This window comes from Somniosus microcephalus, chromosome 5 (genome assembly GCF_052327205.1).
Source record: "Somniosus microcephalus isolate GS21.2 chromosome 5, FLI_Smic_1.0, whole genome shotgun sequence".
In the NCBI taxonomy this organism is placed as follows: domain Eukaryota; kingdom Metazoa; phylum Chordata; class Chondrichthyes; order Squaliformes; family Somniosidae; genus Somniosus; species Somniosus microcephalus.
Genome location: NC_140991.1, coordinates 37,007,355 through 37,034,812, shown reverse-complemented (window position 1 = coordinate 37,034,812; position 27,458 = coordinate 37,007,355). Strand labels below are relative to the sequence as shown.

Below are 27,458 nucleotides of genomic sequence, written 5' to 3'. Positions count from 1 at the left end.
GGCACTGGGGAAAACTCCTCTGCTCTTCTTCAAATAGTGTCATGGGATATTTTGCGTTCACCCGAGGGCAGATGGGGCCTCGATTTAAGTCTCATCCGAAAGAAAACACCGCCGACAGTGCAGCACCTGCAGTGCCAGCCTAGATTATGCGCCCAAGTCTCTGGAGTGGGGCTCGAGCCCACAACCTTCTGACTCAAGTGAGAATACTATCAGTGAGCCAAGGGCGACACCTTGGTTACTATAACCTAGCTGTTAAAGAGAAGCTTGCTCGAGAATCTGGCCCTTTATCTGGAATTGTCAATTGCTTAAAATGGTTCAGTGGGTAAATGCACTGTGCGATGTGGTACTAAGCCACCTAGCGCTCACATGAAAAATTGGCTCTTGCACATGGGTCTGGTATTTAGGCTGTGGGGGAGCCCGGTGGCGGGTTAAGAACCCGGCAAGGCCGGGACGTGGAGGCCCTGCCTACCTTAACGGCAGGGCCTCAAATAATTCTGTGCAGACTCCCGCCCGACAGCCGGTGGGAATGAGCTGATATTTAGCAGCAGGAGGCCACAGCCAGAGACCCGTGGGAACGGTCCCCAGCAGAGTCAGTGGGGAGAGGGAGGGTTAAGAAAAGAGCTTCAGGCTGTGATCGGGGGTGGAAAAAGAGAGGCTGCAATCAATATAGGGGTGCCTGCTGATGGACATGATCCTGATGGATGGAGGTCGGCGGTTCCTAGTGAGGCCTGGCCCACTTAGGTGTGGTGAAGGGTGGGGGGGGTGGTGGTGGAAAAAGAGGAACACACCTGCTCCTTCAACCCCACAAAGAGCTTAAATCCTGGCAAAGTTCTAAAACTTACCTGGGCCTCTTTTAGCTAGTCGGCTCCTTCTGCCGTGTTGCTGCTGCCGGGCAGCAGACAGCGCGGGACTCCCAGTGTTGAGGTTAAAAAGTCACGGCACATCATCAGGCCGTAACTTTCGTCTGTGAAGTAGACCCTTGCCTACTTTTAATGGGAGCCTCATTCAGTGCCTGAATCATCACCTTAAATATAACGGCGGCCAGGAATGGGGTTGGGTTGCTCAATTTTGATATTTTAACCCACACTGCCCCCACCCCACCCCCTTCCTCCATTCGGCGGGGGAAGGAGGGGGGTTAAAATCGAGGCCATGGTATCAGATGGCTACCAGCACCCACTGAATCATATGCTGGCATGACTTGGCACCTTTACAAGAGGGGCAAATAAAAACAAGTAATAAAATGAAGGATGATTTTTTTTTTTTTTTTTAAACTACCACAATAGGGAACTTTTAATCGAAGGAAACCAAGAATGCCTCAGTGCTGACATGGGATAAAGAATTTTACATCATCCATATAGCACAAGGAAAATTCAGGAGGCATCCCAACATTATGCTGCCAACATCAAAGATGTCAAAGGGACTGCATTTCATGATTGCCCTCTTGACAACATGGGTTTCAGCCTGCAGTTGGCAGAGGACTGAACAAAAACAAATGTTAGTTTTTCAGCAGCTTAGCCCTCTGGGTCTCTTCAAATCACTCAATGAAGCAACCATGATTTGGTAAAATAATACTGTAATCAATCTGTGAAGGCATGCCGTTAATGTACAGGTCAGTGTGATGGATTTATAGATTACTGTTGAAGCTTTTTAGGTAACACTTCATTAAGCAAATTTTAAGATACTTACATTGTCAAAAACACAATTTAATCTAACGGCAAATACAAGACAGGAAGTTCAGGTACCCCTATCACTCCAATGGAAGTAGATCTGCAGCAGGTACAAATTCCAAAGAAGAACCTAATTAATTAGTAACCTAATTTAAAAGCCATCTGGCCAGTGGAAAAGTTACATGGCTAATTCATGTTATTCTCACCTATCAGCAAAGTACTGCTTTGACGATTAATTAAAAGGTTATTTTAGGTGCCCTGAAGCATGTGGACAGCATGAATTTTAGACATTTTTACATTACAGTAATAAAACCAATATATGAGAGAGAGGTTTTAGTAAATAGGTAGCTGCAGATTACCATGGTACAATTAACTAATTTCTCTACAGAACCTGTGATAAAAGATCTTCAAGCAGAAGAGGAATGGTAAATTGCTCTAGGTAAAGCACAGCTCACCAGAGGCAGTGTAATTATACGTGCATTCCCCTGTGCCCTGTTCTGTATTTTTCCAGTCTTTTACACTACTAAACATTTATTTCAGTAAATTAGAGTGCCTTTACTTTGAACACATTTTATTGTACTGTAGTTAGCTACACCATTACATTTCAAGTTATAACTGTGGTGGTCATTATCTTATACAGCAAAATACAACAAAACATACTTTTAATTAATCCTGGGGATATTGACCTTTGTACAGCTTGCGTTAATCCTTCGACAAATTTGACATTTATGCCAAATTTCACTATTTCGTATGTTCTTTATACAGTACTAAATTGTGCCTCAGTTTTTTTTCCATTCATCAGGTAGAGATTGAAAATACAGCCACACAGATGGTATTCTGTAACCTTCATTTAGGATGCAACATTCACACTACCAAGTGGTGAAAAATTATCATACTTTAGGAAAAAACTACTGGATAGAACTGGATTGTAATCTGTAGTACTTGGAAAATCTCCTAATTTATTAATGGCTTGTAACATTGGGTAATCTTTAAGGGAATAATTTTCTCAGAATAGGTCAAGGAATGGATGAAGGAGTGTTTGAACAGTGGAAAGGGGAGAAAATAAATACTAACAAGCACTTTGTTAGTGCCGTCCTAGTAGGCACTGGCTCTCGATGAGCGAGTCGTAGGAACAGGACGAGACCTTTCGGCCCCTCGAGCTTGTTACATAAGAACATTAGTAGTAAGAGCAGGAATAGGCCATGCGGCCCCTCAAGCCTGCTCCGCCATCAATAAGATCATAGCTGATCACCTCAACTCCACTTTCCCGCCTGATCTCCGTATCACTTGATTCCCCGAGAGTCCAAAAATCTATATCTCAGCCTTGAATATACTCAAAGACTCAGCGTTCACAGCCCTCTGGGGCAAAGAATTCCAAAGATTCACAACCCTCTGAGTGAAGAAATTCCTCATCTCAGTATTAAATGGCCAACCCCTTATCCTGAGACTATGCCCCCTAGTTCTTGACACTCCAACCAGGGGAAACAACCTCTCAGCATCTACCCTGTCAATCCCCTTCAGAATCTTGTATGTTTCAATGAGATCACCTCTCATTCTTCTAAACTCGAGAGTATCGGCCCATTCTACACAATCTCTCATCATAGGACAGCCCTCTCATCCCAGGAATCAATCTAGTGAACCTTTGTTGCACCACCTCCAAGGTAAGTATATCCTTCCTTAGATAAGGAGACCAAAACTCTGCACAGTACTCCAGGTGTGGTCTCACCAAGGCCCTGTACAATTGTAGCAAGACTTCCTTACTCTTATACACAAACCCCCTCGCAATAAAGGCCAACATGCCATTTGCCTTCCTTATTTGCTTGCTGTACCTGCATGCTAGCTTTGTGTTTCTTGCATGAGGACACCCAAATCTCTCTAAACACCAACATTTGAAAGTTTCTCACCATTTTAAAAATATTGTTTTTCTATTCTTCCTACCAAAGTGAATAACCTCACGTTTCCCTACATTATACTCCATCTGCCACCTTGCTGCCCACTCACTTAGTCTATCTATATCCCTTTGCAGACTCTGTTCTCCTCACAGCTTACTGTCCCACCTAGTTTTGTATCATCAACAAACTTGGATACTTTACACTCGGTCCCTTCATCTAGATCATAAATATAGATTGTAAATAGCTGAGGCCCCAACACTGATCCTTGCGGCACCCCACTAGTTACAGCCTGCCAATCTGAAAAAGATCTGTTTATCCCTACACTCTGTTTTCTGTCAGTTAACCAATCCTCTATCCAGGCTACTATAGTACCCCCAACCCCATGAGCTCTAATCTTGTGTAATAACCTTTTATGTGGCACGTTCTCGAATGCCTTTTGGAAATCCAAATATACTACATTCACTGGTTCCCCTTTTTCTACCCTGCTAGTTACATCCTCAAAAAACTCTAATAAATTTGTTGAATACGATTTCCCTTTCATAAAACCATGTTAAATCTGCCTAATCACGTTATGATTTTCTAAGGGACTTGATACCACTTCCTTAACAATGGATTCCAGCATTTTCCCGACAACTGATGTCAGGCTAACTGGCCTGTAGCTGCCTATTTTTTCTCTCCCTCCTTTCTTGAATAGCAGCGTTTCATTTGCGACCTTCCAATCCGCTGGGACCATTCCAGAATCTAGGGGATTTTGGAAGATCAAAAGCAATGCTTCCACTATCTCTTCAGCCACCTGTTTTAGAACCCTAGGATGTAGGCCGCCAGGTCCAGGGAATTTGTCGGCTTTTAGTCCCATTAGTTTCGCTACTTATATTAATTACGTTAAGTTCCTCATCTTCATTCGACCCTTGGTTCCCCACCATTTTTGGTATGCTTTTTGTGTCTTCTACTGTGAAGACAGATACAAAATATTTGTTTAACGCTTCTGCCATTTCCTTATTCCCCATAATAATTTCTCCCGTCTCAGCCTCTAAGGGACCAACGTTTACTTTTCCTACTCTTTTCCTTTTTACATACTTGTAGAAACTCTTATAATCTGCTTTTATATTTCTTGCTAGTTTTCTCATTCTATTTATTCCCTTTTTATCAATTTTTTGGTCAACCTTTGCTGGTTTCTGAAACTCTCCCAATCCTCAGGCTTACTATTACTCTTTGCAACATTATAAGCTTCTTTCAATCTAATGCTAGCCTTAACTTCTTTAGTTAGGCACAGTTGGATCACTTTTCCCATGGCGTTTTTGTTTCGTAGTGTTCTGCTATTCAATGACATTATGGCTGAAATGTACCTCAATTTCATTTAACCGTCTTTAAGAACATAAGAAATAGGAGCAGGAATAGGCCACTTGGCCCCTCGAGCCTGCGCCGCCATTCAGTAAGATAATGGCCGATCTTGGGCTCAAAGCCACTTCCCTACCCGCTCCCCATAACCCTTCACTCCCTTATCTTGCAAAATCTGTATCTCCACCTTAAATGTATTTAATGACCCAGCCTCCACAGCTCTCTGGGGCAGAGAATTCCAGATTTATGACCCTCAGAAGAAATTCCTCCTCATCTCAGTTCTAAAAGGGCAACCCTTTATTCTGAAACTATGCCCCCGAGTGCTAGATTTCCCCACGGGGGGAAACATCCTCTCTGCATTTACCTCGTCGAGCCCCCTCAGTATCTTATTATGTTTCAATAAGATCACCTCTCATTCTTCTAAATTCCAATGAGTATAGGCAACCTGCTCAACCTTTCTTCATAAGTTAACCCCCTCATCTCTGGAATTAACCTCATGAATCATCTCTGAACTGTCGCCAATGCAAGTATATCCTTCCTTAAATAAGGAGACCAAAACTGTACATAGTACTCCAGGTGTGGTCTCACCAATACCCTGTACAGTTGTAGCAGGACTTCCCTGCTTTTATACTCCAACCCCCTTGCAATAAAGGCCAACATTCCATTTGCCTTTTTGATTACTTGCTGTACCTGCATACTAACTTTTTGTGTTTCATGCACAAGGACCCCCAGGTCCATCTGAACTGTAGCATTTTGTAATCTCTCTCCATTTAAATAATTTGCTTTTGTATTTTTCCTGCCAAAGTGGATAACCTCGCACTTTCCCACATTATACTCCATCTGCCAAATGTTTGCCCACTCACTTAGCCAGTCTATACCCCTTGGTAGATTCTTTGAGTCCTCTGCACAACTTTCTTTCTCACTCATCTTTGTATCATCCGCAAACTTGGCTACATTACACTAGGTCCCTTCATTCAAGTCATTAATGTAGATTTTAAATAGTTGAGGCCCCAGCACTGATCCCTGTATCACCCCACTAGTTACCGTTTGCCAACCGGAAAAAGACCCATTTATCCCGACTCTCTGCTTTGTTAGTTAGCCAATTCTCTATCCATGCCAATATATTACCCCCAACTCCGTGAGCTCTTATCTTGTGCAGTAACCTTTTATGTGGCACCTTATCGAATGCCTTCTGGAAATCCAAATACACCACATTCACTGGTTCATCTTTGTCCACCCTGCTTGTTACATCCTCAAGGAACTCCAGCAAATTTATTAAACATGATTTCCCTTTCATAAAACCATGCTGACTCTGCTTGACTGCATTATGATTTTCCAAATGCCCTGCTACTGCTTCCTTAATGAAGGACTCCAGCATTTTCCCAATGACAGATGTTAGGCTAACTGGTCTATAGTTTCCGGCTTTCAGTCTCCCTCCTTTTTTAAACAGGGGTGTTACATTTGCGGTTTTCCAATCCGCTGGGACCTCTCCAGAGTCCAGGGAATTTTGGTATATTGCAACCAATGCATCCACTATCTCTGCAGCCATTTCTTTTAAGACCCTGGGATGCAGGCCATCTGGTCCAGGGGACTTGTCTTTTAGTTTCATTATTTTACCAAGTACTTTTTCCTTAGTGATAATCTTTAGTTCCCCCCTCCCTGTGGCCCCTTGATTATCCATTATTGGGATGTTGATGGCGTCTTCTACCGTAAAGACAGATACAAAATATTTGTTCAGTCTCTGCCATTTCCCCGTTCCCCATTATTAATTCCCCAGTCTCATCCTCTAAGGGACCAATCTTTACTTCAGCTACTCTCTTCCTTTTCATATACCTGTAAATCTCTTTCTTTCTGTTTTAATATTTCTTGCCAGTTTACTCTCATAATTCATCTTCTCTCTTATTTTTTTTTGGCATCCTTTGCTAGTTTTTTTAAAATTTCCCAATCCTCTGGCCTCCCACCAATCTTGGCAACATTGTATGCCTTAGTTTTCAATTTGATACCATCCTTTACTTCCTTAGTTAGCCACGGATGGTGCTCCCGTCTCTTAAAATCTCTCTTTCTCACTGGAATATATTTTTGTTGAGAGTTATGAAATATCTCCTTAAATGTCCGCCACTGCATTTCAATTGTCTTACCCTTTAATTTATTTTTCCAGTCCACTTTAGCCAGTTCTGGCCGCATGACATGGTAATTGCCTTTGTTTAAGGTCAGGACACTGGTTTGATACACAACTTTCTCACCCTCCAAATGAATTTGAAATTCAACCATGCTATGATCACTCTTTCCTAGAGGATCCTTTACTACAAGATCATTTATCAATTCTGTCTCATTACACAGTACCAGATCCAAGATAGCCTGCTCCCTGGTTGCTTTCATTACATACTGTTCTAGGAAACCATTCCGGATACACTATGAACTCCTTTGTCTTTGTTCCCTATCCGTTGATACCCTAACCTAACAAAAATCCATAGATACCAATCTTGAAAATTTTAATTGATCCAGTATAGTGTTTTCGGGGAGCGAGTTCCAGATTTCCACTACCGTGTGTGAAAGTGCTTCCTGATTTCACTCCTAAATAACCTAACTTTAATTTTAAGATTATGCCCTCTGGTTCTGGATTCCCCACCAGAAAAAAAAAGTTTTTCTGATCTACTGTTGACTCCATTACCATTTTAAATACTTCGATTAGATCACCCACAACCTTCTAAACACAAGGGAATACAAGCCAAGTTTATGCAACCGGTCTTCATAATTTAATGCTTTAAGCCCTGGTATCACTCTGGTGAATCTGTGCTGCACTCCTTCAACAGCCAATATATCTTTCCTGAGGCTTGGTGCCCAAAACTGAACACTGTTCTCCAGATGGGGACTGACAATGGCTCTGTACAACTGAAATGCCACTTCCTCACTTTTAAATCCAATCAACTTCAGATAAAGGTAAACATTCCATTTCCCTCTTTCATTACTTTTTGTACCTGTGCACTAGCTTTTCATGGTTTGTGTACATGGATACCCAATCTCTTTGCTCCTCCACAGTTCCTAGTGTCTCACCATTAGGAAAATATTCCAGTTTGTCTCTGTCAGATCCAAAGTGGATGACCTCACACTTAATTCCATGTCATAGCCCTGCACATCTAACAGCAACATCAAACATAAACTTGCCAGATTTGCTTGTGCTGGCGCAGAAGACCCAGTAAAAATGGCTCTTCCCAGGCCCTGCCTTAACAAATTTAAGAACATAAGAACTAGGAGCAGGAGTAGGCCAATCGGCCCCTCGAGCCTGCTCCGCCATTCAATAAGATCATGGCTGATCTGATCCTAACCGCCAATCCACTATCACAGGACTATCTCCTGAATCTAACAGAATTAGACACACGAAACAGGAGCAGGATCAGGCTACACGGCCCCTGGGCCCGCTCCGCCACCCACAGGGCCATGACCGATCCGAACCTAGACTCATGTCCAAATTCCTGCCCGCTCCCCGTAACCCTTAATTCCCTTTTCTTCTAGGAAACTGTCTATTTCTGTTTTAAATTTATGTAATGATGTAGCTTCGACAGCTTTTTGGGGCAGCATATTCCATGGACCTACCACCCTCAGTGAAGTAGTTCCTCCTCATCTCAGTTTTGAAAGAGCAGCCCCTTATTCTAAGACTGTGCCCCCTGGTTCTAGTTTCACTCATCATCGGGAACATCCTCCCCGCATCCACCCGATCCAACCCCTTCACAATCTTATATGTTTCAATAAGATCGCCTCTCATTCTTCTGAACTCCAATGAGTAGAGTCCCAATCTACTCAACCTCTCCTCATATGTCCATCCCCTCATCCCCGGGATTAACCGAGTGAACCTTCTTTGTACTGACTCGAGAGCACGTATGTCTTTTCTTAAGTATGGACACCAAAACTGTATGCAGTATTCCAGGTGCGGTCTCACCAATACCTTGTACAACTGAAGCAATACCTCCCTATTTTTATATTCTATCCCCCTAGCAATGAAAGCCAACATTCCATTGGCCTTCTTAATCACTTGCTGCACCTGCATACTAACCTTTTGAGTTTCGTGCACCAGGACCCCCAGATCCCTTTGTACTTCCGTACTTTCCAGTTTCTTGCCATTAAGATAATAACTTGCTCTACGATTTTTCCTGCCAAAGTGCATAACCTCACACTTTCCAGTATTGTATTCCATCTGCCAAATCTCTGCCCACTTACTTAGTGTCTATGTCCCTTTGCAGGTTTTTTATGTCCTCCTCACTCACTACTTTCCCTCCCATCTTAGTATCATCTGCAAACTTTGATATGTTACTCGGTCCCCTCCTCCAAATCGTTGATATAGATTGTAAAGAGTTGGGGACCCAGCACTGACCCCTGCGGAACACCACTGGTTACTGATTGCCAGTCTGAGAATGAACCATTTATCCCAACTCTCTGCCTTCTGTTAGATAGCCAATCCTCTAGCCATGCCAGAATATTACCCCCAATCCCATGATTTTTTATCTTAAGCAATAATCTTGTGTGGCACCTTGTCAAATGCCTTTTGGAAGTCTAAATACACTACGTCCACTGGTTCACCTTTATCCACCCTATATGTTACTTCCTCAAAGAACTCCAGCAAATTTGTCAAACATGACTTCCCCTTCATAAAACCATGCTGACTTTGTCTTATTAAATTATGATTATCCAAATGTCCTGTTACTGTCTCCTTAATAATGGACTCCAAAATTTTACCTACCACAGATGTTAGGCTAACCGGTCTATAGTTTCCAGCCTTCTGTCTACTGCCCTTTTTAAATAAGGGTGTTACATTAGCAGTTTTCCAGTCTGCCGGGACCTTTGCTGAGTCCAGGGAGTTTTGGAAGATTATTACCAATGCATCCACAATCCCTACCGCCACTTCCCTCAAAACCCTGGGATGTAAGCCATCAGGTCCAGGTGATTTATCCGCCTTGAGTCCCACTTCCTTAGTGATTTTGATCGTGTTTATCTCCTCCCCCCCCATAGCCCCCTGCTTGTCCAGTGTTGGGATATTCTTGGTGTCCTCTACTGTAAAGACTGATACAAAATATTCATTCAGTGTTTTTGCCATCTCCATATTTCCCACCATTAATTTCCCAGTCCCATCCTCCAAGGGACCAACATTTACTTTAGCCACCCTTTTTCTTTTTATATAACTATAAAAACTCTTACTATCTGTTTTTATATTTTTGGCTAATTTACTTTCATAATCTATCTTCCCTTTCTTAATCAATCTTTTTGTTATTTTTTGCTGTCTTTTAAAGTTTCCCCAATCCTCTATCCTCCCACTAGATTTGGCTACCTTATATGCCGTTGTTTTTAGTCGAATACTATCCTTAATTTCTTTAGTTAGCCACAGATGGCTGTCTTTTCTTTTACACCCTTTTGGCATGGCTGTCTTTTCTTTTACGCCCTTTTGGCATGTTTATCTTTGGTGTGGTCAGCTGTGCAAGACCCATACATCTGCAGTTGACAGCACTTGCATAATATAAACGTGGCTCTTCTTCAGAGGGCACAGTAACTATCTAATGAGTCCTAGTTGAACAAAAATATAGCAGAAACAGAATTAGTACAGAGTGTGAATTTTACAGACTTCAATCAAAGCACTGCATTTTGTCTATTTGGGTGACAGCTGTAGGCAGCTAAAACAGATCCCCACAAGAGAAAAAAGTAGGGATAAGAAAGTCAATAGAGTGGCCCAGAATTTGCAGTTGCAGTGTTCGCCATCATTACTCTGTGAAACTGACAGCAACCTCTCGCGTCCGCACATGCGCAGTTTAACGCGGAAATCCAGAAGTTGCCATCAGTGATTCCCCGCTCCTCCACAGGGTGCGCTGTTGAAGACCTCGCAGATGGAAATCTTACAAATCACTTGAATTGATGTGAACTTCCACTTTTTAACACTCTAATCTCATTGTAAAAACCCCAGAAAAAGTTAAGCCTTGTTGAATGAGGTGGAACTGGGGTTTTAAACAGCACACAAAGTCATAATTACTGAACAAGCTCTCTGGTGCTGAAAAACTAATTTTATATTTGTGGAATGACAAATTTCTCCATCATGATACAAATTCCCATAGATTTTAAATTTAAAAACTTTTAAGCTTATGATATTTCAGCTTCTACCTTAATCCCATGTGTATGTCCCAATATTTATTTCGCTCTCTAAAATGATTGTAAAGTGAATGCTAATCAGTGCTTTTTACTTCCTGGTTTGCTGTCTGTAAGAATTCTTCAATATGATTAGCTGCTTAACCTGCTTGATGGCATCGCTGTTGCTGGACGCCAGAGATCCCCTATACATGGTGCCAGAATGAAATTAACGCCGGGAAAGGTGAAATCCACGCCAGAGATTGCTAGATCTTTGTGGACAGCTTTCTTGGAGGTCAGCAGCGAGCGTCGTCACTTGCCCGCAGATTGCAAAATGCAGACCATTATCATTAATATTAAACTTCTTCATTCATAAGCCAGGAGGATAAAATAATAGACATTTTACAGATTATTGCAGCATAAAATGATAGCAGTAACCGTCTTCAGAATATCTCAAATGCTTTTTGCACAGCTGTTGATCATTTCTTTCTCCTTAAAGGTTAGGTAAACATGGTTGCAATTAAAAGGGGCACTTTTAATGTAATGTATTAACCTCCATCCAATTTAGCTACTATGAAGTTTTCTTTAAATCTTCCTTATTACTCCTTTCAGTGATGTCTGTATTCAAAATTTGATTGAATCAGATGTACCAAAATCTAGGCATGTGAAAGGGCTGCTCAACCTAGAGCAGGAAAGAACTAGCAAAATGCTATATCTTAAAGTACGTTTAATACCTGTTTAAGCAGACCAGAAGACTCTTTCACAACAGAATTAAATTTTACTGAAAACATAAAACAAATTACATCTCCAGTGTACAGTAATGTGCAGTCTGAATCACAATTATGGTCTTTTGTCTAACGTTAAAAGTCGTAGACTATCGTCATTTTACTTGTAAGTGCACAATTTTCAGAATCCATGAATCACAAAATAAATGGCAGAATCGACTGTACCTTTCACTTGCTTCTTCATCACTTTGCAAAAGGTTATCATCAAGTTCTTCATCAGATTGGTCAGACTGATTCTAATGTGGGAAGAAATTTAAAAAAAGCACCAAATGCGCTTAAATGAGAAAGCAAGAATAGCTCAACTTAAAAACAGTTCTAAATTACCTCATCTAAAATTCATTATCCAACAAGCTTTCATTAGCTATTGCATTATTTTCAGTTTTAACTCGTCAGACTGCAGCTATTTATAAAACTGTTTCTAATCAACAGATCCAAGTTTTTACACACTAAATTAACAACTTGGAGGATTGCAAAAAGGACCTCCGCTATAAACTGGAAATGAGCATTTGGTACATTTCTCAACCAAATCTGTTTTGCACAAGATAGCACTGATTCTTGCTGCATTCTCAAATATCTATATTGTAAAATCTATGTGCTTGCACCATTTTGCCTTCATTTTGTGATATGAGCAGGTAAGTGAATGCATTCTGTTGGTCATTGATGACACGGAGGATGCATCTGGACAATATTAGAATTGTAATACTGAAGTTAATGTGCAAATAGGAATTCTCACTAGTGATTTGACTGGTGATTGCACCGGGACATTGGATGTGAACCCAACAGCAGCTGGGGGTTTCACACTCAAACCGCAGATCTCAGGCCACAGTGTAAGCACTGTACTCCGCAGCTCGGGTTCAAAATGCATGCCACAATCAAGGTCATCCTCAAAACACAAACATTATGTTATCAAAGGCTTCACACTGGTTTCAAAACCAGAAGTGAAGTTGGGCTTGGAAATGTCAGTGTAAATTGCCTCTTCAAATCTGCAGCAAATTCAGGAGCAATTTGTTCTCAGTTCACTTAGGAAAGTGTGCTGACTGCTCATAAGATGATGCAGCCAGCAATTAGTTGGTGAACTGGGGACATTTTATTACTCCATTTATTAACATACAAAGTGCAGCACAATTTGTAGCAGAAACAGATTACCACTTGTGTCTTTCCAAGCACTCACTTACCATATAACAACTTATGCATTATATACTGCACTGCTCAGTTTATAGCACCTTCCTGATGCTGTTCTGTGCATTTACTGAAAGGTACACCTCCACTAAGAGACATTTGAGCAAGCTTGTGCATCAATCCGGTTTTGAAAACTAATAGTCCAAATATTTAATCTTTTGCTAGTTTTGTTACTAATGATCCAAAAAAAAGTTACAAAATGGAGAGAAATAAGAGCATTAATGGTCTAATCAGTGAGCTGAAAAGAGCCACCCCAGAGACATTTCTGTTCGCCTTACCTTTTTGCTCAACCCCCAGTCATCACTAAGCAAGTCATCTTCAAGATCACTGTAAGAAAGACAATAATTATTGTCTATAATTTCATTTACTGACCACTGCTGAAAGACACATACTGTAGATTTAACATGTTGTTTTATCTAGTTTGAAATAGTTAAACTACTAATACATTAGCAGAGCAGCATTTATTAAGTGGCTAATATTCGGATTCAACTAACATTGTAAAAAAAAGCATAGTCAATAAATTCCGGTACATTAAGTTCCACCTTCATGCAAGTTTTCATGGTCAGTAAACTTGTACAATTGTAAGTAAAGACACAAAAGTGCAAATTATGTACCCACTGTGAAAAAGTTACATTTTTAAAAATGCATAACTGGTACACAAACCATTCATTAAAGACAAGCAGAGAAATGCTTCCAATTCTGCATCAAGATTTCTTAAATAAAGCTATGGACTGAATCACTGTCGAGTAGATTTAGCAGTATGACAGCATTACACAAACCCAAGTTTTACCTTTTTGATTCTCTCACACTTTCAAATTCCCTTACACTTTCTACTCCAACTTCTGACCCAGGGAGGTGCAGTTGTTAGGTTTGTTCTGATATCCCTACTGGTTGTCTTGGCTCCTTAGAATCAATTTACCTCAATGACCTGTGGCCAAAATACTCTCCTCCTCACCTCACTAAATCCATCGGCTATCTCGAACGTTGATGTCTCGGTAGAACTCATCAATATTCTGTCAAGCAACATCTATTTAACATCCCCCATCTACTGAAATCATTTTTTGATGACTTTAATGTTCACCATCAACAATGACTACTCAACTACTGATCAGGCCAGTATTTAATAACTAGGAATCAATAGCTTAAAAAAAATACAATTTCCAATAAAAAAATTCCCATCTTTTCAGGTGATAACTGGTGAAAATTGATTCCCTCCTAAATTAAAGCAAAAAAAAAACCATCAAACTTTTCCATTTCCTTCCCAAAAATCAGGTCCAGAGATACTTGTGCATTGATTGCATCCACAACATTAGCATCCACTGTGCTCTACATGCCATGCTGATATCACTGATGCGATGCACAGACATCTGTGCAACTAATTCTTGGCAGGAAAAGAAATGAAGACTGTGCGATTCAGAATTATTATTATTTTTTTTTTATATAAAAGGAGACCAGATATGTTACATGTTGCTGTGAGGACTATATTCCTTACACTGCAGCAAATGTCTGCATCATATCTAGTTAGGTATAGAGCAAGTGTAGCACTGACAGTTACCACACCGATAGTCTCAAGACGGAGGTCAATCAATCAGATCATACACCAAGGCATTGTGTACTATAACAATGATCATTTATAAAGCACCTTTAACATAGAAAAATGTTCCAGGCACATCACAAGCATAACCATACAAAATGGACACCAAGCCAAAGGAGGAGATATATGGGTAAGTAAGATTACAACTGTTCCCCATAAGCTATAATTTTTAAATTATTATTCTACATTCATAGTGGCAGCCACAACAATAAACAGAAGATTTTGATCTCTATTTTTAATATTTTAAAAACTATGCAGAGGTTAAGTGAGAGCCTAAATCCCATAAAAGTGATGTCTGTGAACTGTGCAAATAACTGTGGGTTCTCATGTAGCTTGACTGTACATTTAAGTTCCTTGCTTGCTTTCCTGATGATTTTCTACAATTTTACACAGGTTTTAAGGGTCCAATTTTTCTTACCTTTTTTAAACACTAAAAATAAAACTGAAACAAAACTGAAGAACCCTCAGTTTTTATATTGGCAATCCTTATTGACATTCCAAATGATCTCAAACAAGTCAGTCAATTATTCATTTACCTACATCCCTGATCATCCGACGTACCCATGGAGTACTTTTACCTGCATTGTGTGCATGGCTTTTTCTACTAAAATTAAATGCATGTGGTTAAAACTATATGCATGTAGCCATGCCTGTGACTAGTCAATGCTTTCTATTGGTCAGCTTTGTTCTAGCTGGCATGCAAGGTTTCATTACCATGTCTGTTGAACATACATCTTGGTTCCATCAAACATGTCATTCTGCTGATACTTGTAACAATTCTGCCCATTGCACCTGGCATTTTGATCAGTTTGAAGCTTGCCAAGCCAACTTGATCTTTGCTCAGTTGTGTAAATCCACAACTAAACCCAACTTTATCAAAGAGTCCATTTTGGGCGCACAGTGTCAACCACAAGCATGCTCACATCAGATACAACATAGGTTACATGCAAACTAAAGCTCTTTCTCTGCTGCCCTGGCAATGTGCCTTAGCCCAAACCTCCGAAGTACCAATGAAGAGTTTCTGTCTGCATCATTATCTTTCCTCTTTAAGATGCTGACTTGCCCACTATATATTTCCAGCATTTTCCATTTTATTTCACTAATATAGAAACATTTCTAAATATGAAACAGATTCAGTTTCTACCTTTACCCTCCACCCAAGATAGACCTTGCACGAAATTCATCTGTGAATATTTAATCAGACTCTACCCTCAGGTAAAATTCCTTGTGTCGATCCTAGTTATACAGAATGCTGAAAAGTTGGCAACGTTGCACCCATGAGATGAGCTGGAAGGGGTGGAGAGCTGCAGTAGTGAATAATTAATTGGAACAGTCAGTACAGAAGGGTGAGCAGAGATTTTCAACGGGCTCGACATATGGATATGTGTTGTGCATATATGCGCACAATAAGGACGCAGGGCGTTCGAGAGCAGTTGCTTTACAAGCAATTATTTTGTTTACTGCCAGGTTCGCATTGAATCTTACCAGTAGTATGAAAAATGCTGTGCTTTTTAATAACCAGTCTGAACATAACATGCAAAATAGTTCTTAAACACTGAATTTCTGTTTGCGGCACTTTATTAGACTGGATAGCTCTTTTCTTGACCAGCGCTGACAAAATGGGCCGAATGGCCTTCCTTCTGTGCCATAAATTTCTATGATTCAATGCGTGCAAATTGGTGCCATATTTGTCAACGTAACAGCAACTTCACATTAATTCATTTTGAAGCACTTTGGGACAATTCAGAGACATGATAAGGTGCACCATTAATAGATACATAGAAGATAGGAGCAGGAGTAGGCCATTCGGCACTTTGAGCCTGCTCCGCCATTCAATGAGATCATGGCTGATCATCCAAATTCAGTACCCTGTCCCTGCCTGCTCCCCATATCCCTTGATCCCTTTAGCCTTAAGAAATATATCCAACTCTTTCTTGAATATATTTAATGAACTGGCCTCCACCGCCCTCTGTGGCAGAGAATTCCACAGGTTCACCACTCTCTGGGTGAAGAAATTCCTCCTCATTTCAGTCCGAAATGGCTTACCCCTTATCCTTAGACTATGACCCCTGGTTCGGGACTCCCCGGCCATCAGAAACATCCTTCCTGCATCTAGTCTGTCCAGGCCTGACAGAATTTTATAGGTTTCGATGAGATCCCCTCTCAATCTTCTAAACTCCAGTGAGTATAAGCCCAATCGACACAATCTCTCCTCATACGTCATTCCTGCCATCCCAGGTATCAGCCTGGTGAATGAGAAAGGATTAATTAGCAATCTTGTTGTGCGAGGTCCCTTGGGGCAGAGCGATAATAGGATTGAATTCTTCATTAAGATAGAGTGTGAAGTATTTGACTCAGAGACTAGGGTCCTGAATTTAAATAAAGGAAACTACGATGGTATGAGGCGCAAGTTGGGCAGGATGGATTGGGGAATGTTACTTAAATGGTTGACGATGGATAGGCAATGGCAAACATTTAAAGATCGCATGTATGAACTACAGAATTTGTTCATCTCTGTTTGGCATAAAAATAAAACAAAAAAGGTGACTCAACTGTGGCCAACAAGGGAAATTAGGGATAGCATAAGATCCAAGGAGAGGACATATAAATTGGCCAGAAAAAGCAGCAAACCTGAGGATTGGGAGCAGTTTAGGATTCAGCAAAGGAGGACAAAGGGATTAATTAAGAGGGGGGAAATAGAGTATGAGTGTAAGCTTTCAGAGAACATAAAAACTGACTGTAAAAGCTTCTATAGATATGTGAAGAGAAAAAGATTGGTGAAGTCAAGCATAGGTCCCTTGCAGTCAGAATCTGGGGAATTTATAATGGGGAACAAAGAAATGGCAGACCAATTAAATACATACTTTGGTTCTGTCTTCACAAAGGAGGACACAAATAACCTCCCAGAGATGTCGGGGAACATAGGGTCTAATGAGAGGGAGGAACTGAATGAAATCAGTATTTGTAGGGAAATGACGTTAGGGAAATTGACGGGATTGAAAGCCAATAAATCCCCAGGGCCTGATAATCTACATCCTAGGGTACTTAAGGAAGTGGCCCTAGAAATAGTAGATGCATTGATGGTCATCTTCCAAAATTCTAGAGACTCTGGAACAGTTCCCATGGATTGGAGGATAGCTAATGTTACCCCACTATTCAAAAAAGGTGGTAGAGAGAAAACGGGGAATTATAGACCAGTAAGCCTGACATCAGTAGCGGGGAAAATGCTAGAATCTATTATAAAAGATGTAATAGCAGAACACTTGGAAAACAGTGACAGGATTGGACAAAGTCAACATGGGTTTACAAAAGGTAAACCGTACTTGACTAATCTACTGGAATTTTTTGAGGATGTAACTGGTAGAATAGATAAGGGAGAACCAGTGGATGTGGTGTATTTGGACTTTCAGAAGGCTTTCGATATGGTCCCGCATAAGAGATTAGCGTGTAAAGTTAAAGCACATAGGATTGGGGGTAAGGTACTGACTTGAATCAAGAACTGGTTGGCAGACAGGAAGCAAAGAGTTGGAATAAACGGGTCTTTCTCCGAGTGGCAGGCAGTGACTAATGGGGTACCACAGGGATCAGTGCTAGGACCCCAGCTATTCACAATATATATTAATGATCTAGACAAGGGAACTAGATGTAATATCTCCAAGTTTGCAGACGACACAAAGCTGGGTGGGCGTGTGTGCTGTGAGGAGGATGCAGAGAAACTCCAGTATGATTTGGACAAGTTGGGTGATTATACTGCATTTGCCATGCACCTGCCCAATGTGGATAAATGCGAGGTTATCCACTTTGGTGGCAAAAACAGGAAGGCAGATTTTTATCTGAACAGCAATAGATTGGGAGATGGGGAAGTGCAACGAGACCTGGGTGTCCTTGTGCACCAGTCGCTGAAGGTAAGCATGCAGCAGTCGCTGAAGGTAAGCATGCAGGTGAAGCAGGCGGTTAAGAAGGCAAATGGTATGTTGGCCTTCGTAGCGAGAGGATTCGAGTACAGGAGCATGGATGTCTTGCTGCATTTGTGCAGGGCCTTGTTGAGACCACATCTGGAGTATTGTGTGCAGTTTTGGTCGCCTTATCTGAGGAAGGATGTTCTTGCCATTGGGGGGGGGGGGGGGGGGGGGGGAGGTGCAGCGAAGATTCACCAGACTGATACCTAGGATGGCAGGAATGACATATGAGGAGAGATTGGGCTTATACTCACTGGGGTTTAGAAGAATGAGAGGGGATCTCATTGAAACTTATAAAATTCTAACAGGACTAGACAGACTAGATGCAGGAAGGATGTTCCCGACGGCAGAAGAGTCCAGAACCAGGGGTCACAGTCTAAGGATAAGGGGTAAGCCATTTAGGACAGAGATGAGGAGGAATTTCTTCACCCAGAGAGTGGTGAACCTGTGGAATTCTCTACCACAGAAGGCAGTTGAGGCCAATTCATTAAATATATTCAAGAAGGAGTTGGATATATTTCTTAAGGCTAAAGGGATCAAGGGATATGGGGAGAAAGCAGGGACAGGGTACTGAATTTGGATGATCAGCCATGATCTCATTAAATGGCGGAGCAGGCTCGAGGGGCCGAATGGCCTACTCCTGCTCCTATCTTTTATGTTTCTATGTCCTTCTCTCTCCCACTTTACAGCTTCACATCAATGTCCTCCAATTATGCACAAACCCTATCCACATTGTTTGCTAATGATCACACTTTACATTCATGTGTTTTCATCATATTGCACACCCTCAGTGCTCACAACCTCTAGTCCTCTTGCTATACAATAGCTTAATCATAACATCTTGATTTCTTCCATGCCTTTCAATGGGACAATGAAATTCTAGTTTCAGTTCTTCATGCAGCGTGCTCGTGACTTTCAAATCTAACCCACCACCACTCACCTTTGATATTTCTACCCTTACGCTTTCAACTATCAACATTCTTGGCTTCACAATCTCCTCTTACCTCAAATGGTATTCAGTTTCCTCTACTGTAACTTATCTATCAATATTTCATAATTCTCTATAAAGCCCCAAATCCAAAGAGGAATACTGTCTCATAATTAGGGAAGGCTCTTCTAGCTTTCTTTCACGACCCTTGAAAAGGCCACAAGAGGAAAAAAAACTGGTCATCTAACAAGCAATCTTTTTCTCACTTCTGGCCTCTCTGTCTCTCGTGCAATCCTTGTCATTATTTTATCAATGCTATTAGTCAGTACCTCTGAACATCCTCTAGTGCTCCTTCTCAACTCCAATTACACACCCTCTTCCTACTGCTCCATTATGTAGTACTCATGATTCATTAGTCTCCCACTCCAACTCATTTTTACCCTGGGCCTTAAAACTGGAGAACTCCATCATCTCAGTCTTTCATTCCCCCTACAATCTTCTGGTTTTTATAACCCACACTTGGCATCACCCAATCGCTGCTCCCAATTTATCATGTATTGTCTTTTACTCGATCTTAGTGGATGTCCTGCACTATGTGCCATGGCTTTTCACATTGTCTACATTCTTTTAAAAAGATGAAAATACAAAGAAGGAGTAGAAAGCTACAGAAATATTTTGTCCAAGTACTTCACTTAAAAAAGCCACTGACAATTCCTCAGTGGCACAGTGGAGAAAGGTGCTGGCGAGAGTAACTCGACAACAGAGTTCCGAGTCGATGCCGAGTTAACCGGATGGCAGCCAGAGCACCAGTTGCTATAATTAGCCTCTAGGCTAGTGATGGAAAATACCATAAAAAGTTCCTGCTCACAATTACTAGCCACTGACTTTTGCTGGAAAAAGTGCTCGTGAGTTGGCATTTGGCCGAGGATAAACTTAAGACTTATTTGTGATATCTTCCATGGTTAAATATCCCACTGACACTCATTTTAAATTCAAATAAACCTTGGGTGAGGTATCAGAGGATTTCAGGCTAGTGGGACTGTACCCGAGCAAGAGTGAACACCTTCGGAAAGGAGGGGAGAAATTGAGAGAATATTGGAGGGGGAAAAAACATTTCCCTCATCCTTCATGCTCTCATTTGCACCCTGTTTATTGTTAAGTTCAACAGTAAGACAGAACTCTTTTTTTTGTATTAGCTTCTATTTATTTGATTAAGAATTAGAGGTACTAGTCCAAACTGAGGGCTTCCAGGGGACATCAAAAATAGCAACCGTGTAACTCTACAAAGGTTCTTCCATCCAAGCAGGGATACAATTACTGCCACTGTATTATTCCAAAATAATTCTCTCCTCTCCCGTCCCGCCCCCCACTTTATTGGAAATTTTCCAATAACAATTCTCTCTCCTCTTCCCTGACCCCCCACGCCAAGTGCCCAGTTGAATTGCTAATATAGTAAGAAAAACACTAAGCTCCCGATGAGGAAAAAAGTCTTCAAGTTAGTAATAAAATTTATATCAAACAAGTTTGCAGCAATTATAAATTTTCACTAATTTCTAACTGAAGTTTTTGTAGAGCAATGGATATAATATACACTTATGCTATTAGAAACAAACATTTATATAGCACAATTCACATCCTCAGAATGTCCTAGTGCTTTGCAGCCAATGAAGTACTTTTTTTTTTAATGTAGTCACTCTTGTAATGTAGACAAACATGGCAGTCAACAACTAGGGGTCACAGTCTCAGGTTAAAGGGTAGGACATTTAGGACTGAGATGCAGAGAAATTTCTTCACTCAGAGGATGGTGAACCTGTGGAATTCTCTACCACAGAAGGCTGTGGAGGCCAAGTCACTGAATACATTTGAGGAGATACATTTCTAGACACAAAAGGCATCAAGGGGTATGGGGAAAGAGCGGGAATATGGTATTGAGATAGAGGATCAGCCATGATCATATTGAATGGCGGAGCAGGCTCGAAGGGTCAAATGGCCTACTCCTGCTCCTATTTTTCTATGTTTCTATGTAATTTGCACACAGCACAGCCCCACAAATAGCAGTAACAAATGGCAGTTAATTTGCTTTAATGGTGGTGGTTGAGGGATAAATGTTGGCCATATATCATGAGAATTACCCATGTCTTATTCAAATAATGCTATGGGATCTTTCATATCCACCAGGGAGGGCGGACAGGCCTTGGTGTAACATCTCATCCGTATGACAGTGTTTCTGACAGTGCAGCACTCCTTCAGTACTGCACTGGAGTGTCAGTTTAGATTATATTCTCTAGTGTTGGGCATGAATCCGTGATCTTCTGACTCAGAGACAAGAGTGGTACCACTGAACCAAGGCCGACACCAAGTACTTTACCCTGTGTCGGTCCCTGGTAACATCAATCTTTCTTCTTGTGCAATATTGTCCTCTCCTGAAAGCACCGCCTCGCGTTAGGAAACAGTTCCATCAGTGCCATGCATCCTCCAACACTTCACCCAAATGTGGACCTGAGCTGCGACTGTCACCAAGTTATTCAACGGTGAGGCTATTCCAGTGCAGCACAGACCAGTCCTATCCTCACCTGACACACACACATGACTTACAGTAAGGGGACAATGGATTGCAATCAGTAGCAAGAACACTGGTAGACTTTCCTCTTCCCTAACGCAGTGGTCCGGAGCCAATTACAGCACTCCGCACTGCTCAAGGCAAAATCAACTAACTCAGCACAGAGCAGGCATCGACCCTGGGATCGTCCTGGTCTGGGTGGTTCAATGCCACATTCGGGAGTGCATTTGTCCATTATGTCATCAGATTTCTAAGTTTTTGGCAAAAGTTGATTTGAAGATGATCAATACTCCTGCTATGGGCTGATTAAGCAGACTACAATTGCATGTTCTCTGGAATATTTGCATTTCACAGATGACACCGGGTGAAATATGATCTGTCATATTGAGAAACCAAAGGTCAAATTCAGTGATTACAGGAGCACATCAATAATAATAGACGGGGTTTAAATAATTACAGATTTTAGAACAAAATTGCAGTAATTGCTCACTTGTTAATCTTTTTATTTGGACACCATGCATCAAGGACAAGCAGCAAATGATCAATTGCTGGCACCGATAACTGCTACTAACATTAATAGAAAACACAGAGGAATTAAAACAATCTATATAAATGTACAAAAACTTTAGGGATAATCTCACGCACAGATGACGAGGTGCATTTATACTGCACCAAGCAAACTGAAAGCGTATCCCTCAAGTTCACTTGGAGTTTAGAGCACCAACTGATACGGTGTCTTCCAATAACTAACTTGACTTCCTGGGTTTCAATGCTGTGAAAACGTGATGTCCTTGCATTATGATGCATGTGATGAATTACAAGAAATGTACACGCGACAGCTCGTTACATTTAGCAGTAATTAAAAACATTTCCTACATTAGCCTCAGAAGGGACAACCAACTGTCCAAAAGATTTTTGCTTAAATTTGCAAAAATATATCTATCTATCTCTATCTAAGATATATATATCTATCAGCTTTGCCCTCACCCTACTGCACACTTCTGAAGCTGAACTGCAGAAGACCACATTTACACAACAGTCTGGTTTGCAGTTCTGGTGTGTAACTACCAGCTCAGGGGGATTTCACTTCAACAGTTCCAGTGCAATCCACTCAGCTCACTGGCCCAAATCTCAACCAACACCCCAAATTCAATGTTTCTGTACAACGTAAAGCACTTTGCTGTGAAACTCAAGCTAATGTGTGAATGCACCATAAATTGCCTAAGTTTGACATCATTGGATCCCTCTAATTAGATTAATGCCTTCTAAATTTAGCAGTTTGACATTAAACCCTATCCAATTGGATTACTGCCTTGTAAAGTTAGCTGGCATCATCAAATCTCTCCAACGTAATTGATTCTGTAATTGCTCTCATGTATCCACTGTGTAAAGTAGGCAGCTAAAGAAAGCAAAACTGGGGTGAGAGAGAGTCTGGTTCCTCATTAGCCTGGAGGTTAGTGTGTGTGGACGGTAAATGTAGTTAATGTATTTCAGCACAACAGCACTCCGTTCAGTTGACATAGTACCCTTTCTCTTGTCAGTTCTTCAAAGATCGAACCTACTCAGGACTGATAAAAGCAAGTGTTACGAAGTTCTGATGAAGGGTCCCAGACCTGAAACGGTAACTGTTTCTCTCTCTCCACCGATGCTGCCTGGCCTGCTGAGTATTTCCAGCATTTTCTGTTGTGATTTCAGATTTCCAGCATCCGCAGTATTTTGCTCTTATATTAGTGTTAAAAATTTGTTTGTGATCAATTATAAGTCTTTGGATTCAAAGCATTCTGCATGTTTTAATGAAGTGCATGCAAGAGCGAATATCCAACCATATAAAAATGAAATACAGGAAAACATCAAGAGAGTTTTAAAAATACTTAAGTGTGCCATAGTTTTTAAAAAACAGATTTACTTTTATGGAAGTCTAAATTGAATCTTCAAAAACCGCAGGTTAAAAATATCACCTATGTGCTTTGAATATATCTGTACAGGCAATATCATGGTGGCTCCAGAATAAAGCGACAGAACCAAAGACCAGTACCTGACCAAGTCACTCATGCAGTGTTTTTTTATGCAAGATGTGTACTGATCAATCAGCATCATATACACAGATGTTTATTGGAGCACTCTGTAAAAAGTCAATACAAAAACAGTGACCACAAACTGAGAGTGAAATTCACTGGCCCACTAGACAATCATCATCCATAGTCTGCTAAAATAAACCAGTCTCAATGTAGCTATTCATTTCTTTTCTTTTCCAATATTCTCCCCATTTCTGCCCTTCCTCTCTGGACAGAATCAGCTTTTGCTGGGGATATAATTCCACAGGTGCCAACCGCCCTCCAGTATCTGACAGTGAGGGCCATCTGACTGTGTCTACATGAAGTTCACATAAGCACACTTTGCAGCAGGAGTCCTTAGGTAGTGACCAAGAATGGCAACCCTTCTTTTTCCCTGCCGAGGGGTAGGGACCAGCTGTAGCACTTCTATTGCAAAGATACACACCTGAAACATCAAACCCTGTCTTTTCTCTTTACAGATGCTGACTTATCTGCTGGGCATTTCCAGCATTTTTGTTTTTATTTCAGATTTCCAGCGTTTATGGTTTTTCCTTTTAATTTAATTTGTAGAGCTACAACTGCTGCCTCAGCCGAGGTCAACTAAGTCCTGATTGTTATGCCTGAGCACTACACCAGGCCTTCAACCACTTGGTGGAGTTTAGCTGTTAATTTTGATTCCAGTTATCGATCATAAAATGATGGTAACCAACAGGAGTTGTTACAATATGAAAAAATTATAAATACATCCTGCCTTCAATAGCTGAATTACCACATACTGTACTTTAAAAAACAAAATTTAAAACACCATTAACTTACACATACCACAACAGCAACAATATAGCACCTTTAATGTAAACAACATCCTACGGTAGTTAAGTTGCTGGTACCAAGAGATCGTGGTGCTGATTTACAACCCATTCACGTATACGGCAACAAGGCCAAAAAACAGTCCTTCCTAAACCTCCAGGCCCACAAAACTGAAATAGGGCAAACCAATAAATTTACACAAATAAAATGGATTTCCCCAGACTTTGAGTCAGAAGGTTGTGGGTTCAAGTCCCACTCCAGGGACTTGGAATACATAAATCTAGGCTGACACTCCAGTGCAGTGCGGAGGGAGTGCTGCACTGTTGGAGGCGCCGTCTTCGTATGAGGCGTTAAACCGAGGCCCTGGTGCTCTCTCAGGTGGAAGTAAAAGATCCCACGGCACTATTTCGAAGAAGAGCAGGGGAGTTATCCCCGGTGTCCTGGCCAATATTTATCCCTCAACCAACATAACAAAAACAGATTATCTGGTTTGTGGAAGCTTGCTGTGCACAAATTGGCTGCCACGTTTCCCACATTACAACAGTGACTACACTCCAAAAGTACTTCATTGGCTGTAAAGTGCTTTGAGACTTCCGGTGGTCGTGAAAGGCGCTATATAAATGCAAGTCTTTTCTTCTTTCTTTGGGAGGTGGATTGCCAGGGCGCAGGAGCTTGGTCTTTGGGGGATAGTGGTGGGCAGCTTCGGCCATCACCCACATCTTCAGGAGTGAATGCTGGGGGGCAGGGGGGCAAATAGATTCCCTGTTCCTTAAGTGAAAGCATTACCTTTTGAAAACAATACAGCACTACTCGAATACTGAAAACTTAATTATAAACTATTACACCCTTGATACTGTAACAGCTCTGAATTCTTATGGCCATAAAGTCACGCTAGAACAAACTAAAACAGCCCATTGTGTTAGTTTGGCTCAAGTTGTATAGATCTGGATGAAGCACAACTACAACTGTATTTGCATAATTAGTGGGAAATTTCCAGTTACGCTATGTTGTGAGATCTGTTACCCGAGTATTACCATTTTAGATTTTTTAAAAACCCGAACGCCACTTTTGATTGCAAGCGATAACAAGCCATCCTGACTGCTCTTGCATCAAAAAAGGTCAGTTCACAAAACCATTGATGCAGCTTTGGATACAGAAGTTGCCATATTTACTGCAAATCGTTAAGCTACACAGTCTGTCACCTTAGCCTCTGGACCCAAATATTCCCAGACACTTTGCCGAGAAGCTTTAGCCTATAATTAAAGCCCTGCTTCACTTTACTATTTTGTAATTCTGTTGAAAACACTCCTTTAAAGAGCACTAATACAATAGCAAAATACTGCAGATGCTGGAAATCTGAAATAACAAAGTGCTGATAACACTGTCAGAAGGGTCACAGACCTGAAACGTTAACTCTCTCTCTCCACGGATGCTGCCTGATCTGTTGAGTGTTACCAGCATTTTCTGTTGTTATTTCATACTCCTTTAAAGAGACCACTTGTCCAAAAAGATGCATGTCAAGTCAAATATGCAGTCACAAATGCACATCACACCTCAATTCAAAATATCACCCACAGCAATCCTGGTACTATACAATAAAAAGCTAGTTATTTGATGGACAATTCTTCTTTCACCTCTAGCTTCCAGCCTCTTTCTCTTCACTGCAACCTTGGTCTCTCTGAACTTTCCCGTTATTTGTTTTTAGCTTCAAATATACCATCCCAATCTTTCGCTTTGAGCGCAACTGGGAAATTGTGCTCGAAATTGTGCTGTTCCAATTTGAAGTTATGCTTCAAGTTTCTGCCCAAACTCAACTGCATATTTCCAAATGTAAAATTGCCAATGACTCCACGTAACAGAGCAGCATAGACGAGTGCAATCGCTTAGCGGCTGGGAGCAGAGTGCAATCAGGCCTCAAGTTTAGGGGAGGCGTCCTATAAAAGCCACTGGGGGAAAGAAAATCCTTCCGAGTGAGTTTGAAGATCAAAAGGTAAACGGACTTTTGTTTTTCACTCTCTGCCACCCTTTGACTGCCACAAGCCCTGCCTTAAGAGCATTGATCTGATTAATACATTTAAATTAATTTAAATCCATGCCCAAGTTTTAAAAGCAGTGACTTATTACTATCTGAGCAGAGTGCAAAGTGCCTACTAGTATCTGTGCGGCAGAAAAAACAAGCTCAATCTAACGACCTCTCAAACGGGCGCAAACTGCGGAAACTCGCCACCACTGTTACTTGTAATTCTTTTTTTTTATTATTAGGTGCACGGGGCCTTTAACTGGCTGCGTGGTCCACCCAATTTTTCGCGCATGCGCAGTTAATTCCATTGAAAAATCCATGAGCGGCCTGCACGGGACCTCCAGAGCGCTGCGCAGCTTAACGGGAACATTGCTCGCCACCCCACTATTTCGACCTGGGACCATGGCCGGTTGTGGGCAGGGCCTGCTTCAGACAAAGTGATTTGTGGACCAGTGTGAAAGATCACAGATAATACGAGTGCAAGTGGTCTAAGGGGTAGCTCAGTTACGTTTTAAATTACGCGATCTTTGCCGCTGATTCGACCGGATTGCGCTGCTATAACTAGTGGAA

The 27,458-nt window shown here is 41.3% G+C and overlaps 1 protein-coding gene across 8 annotated transcripts in view; it reads right to left on the bottom strand.

Moving 5' to 3' along the window:
- The window catches only part of rbm33a (RNA binding motif protein 33a), a 170,792-nt gene that overhangs the window by 132,790 nt on the left and 10,544 nt on the right, over positions 1-27,458 (bottom strand). For all 8 annotated transcript variants that reach the window (XM_085987527.1, XM_085987530.1, XM_085987533.1 and 5 more), the window contains exons 3-4: positions 13,245-13,293; positions 11,953-12,023 (exon numbers count right to left, since the gene is read on the bottom strand). In XM_085987527.1, the coding sequence (XP_085843653.1) occupies positions 11,953-12,023; positions 13,245-13,293 (120 nt within the window). The remainder of the gene's footprint in view (positions 1-11,952; positions 12,024-13,244; positions 13,294-27,458) is intronic.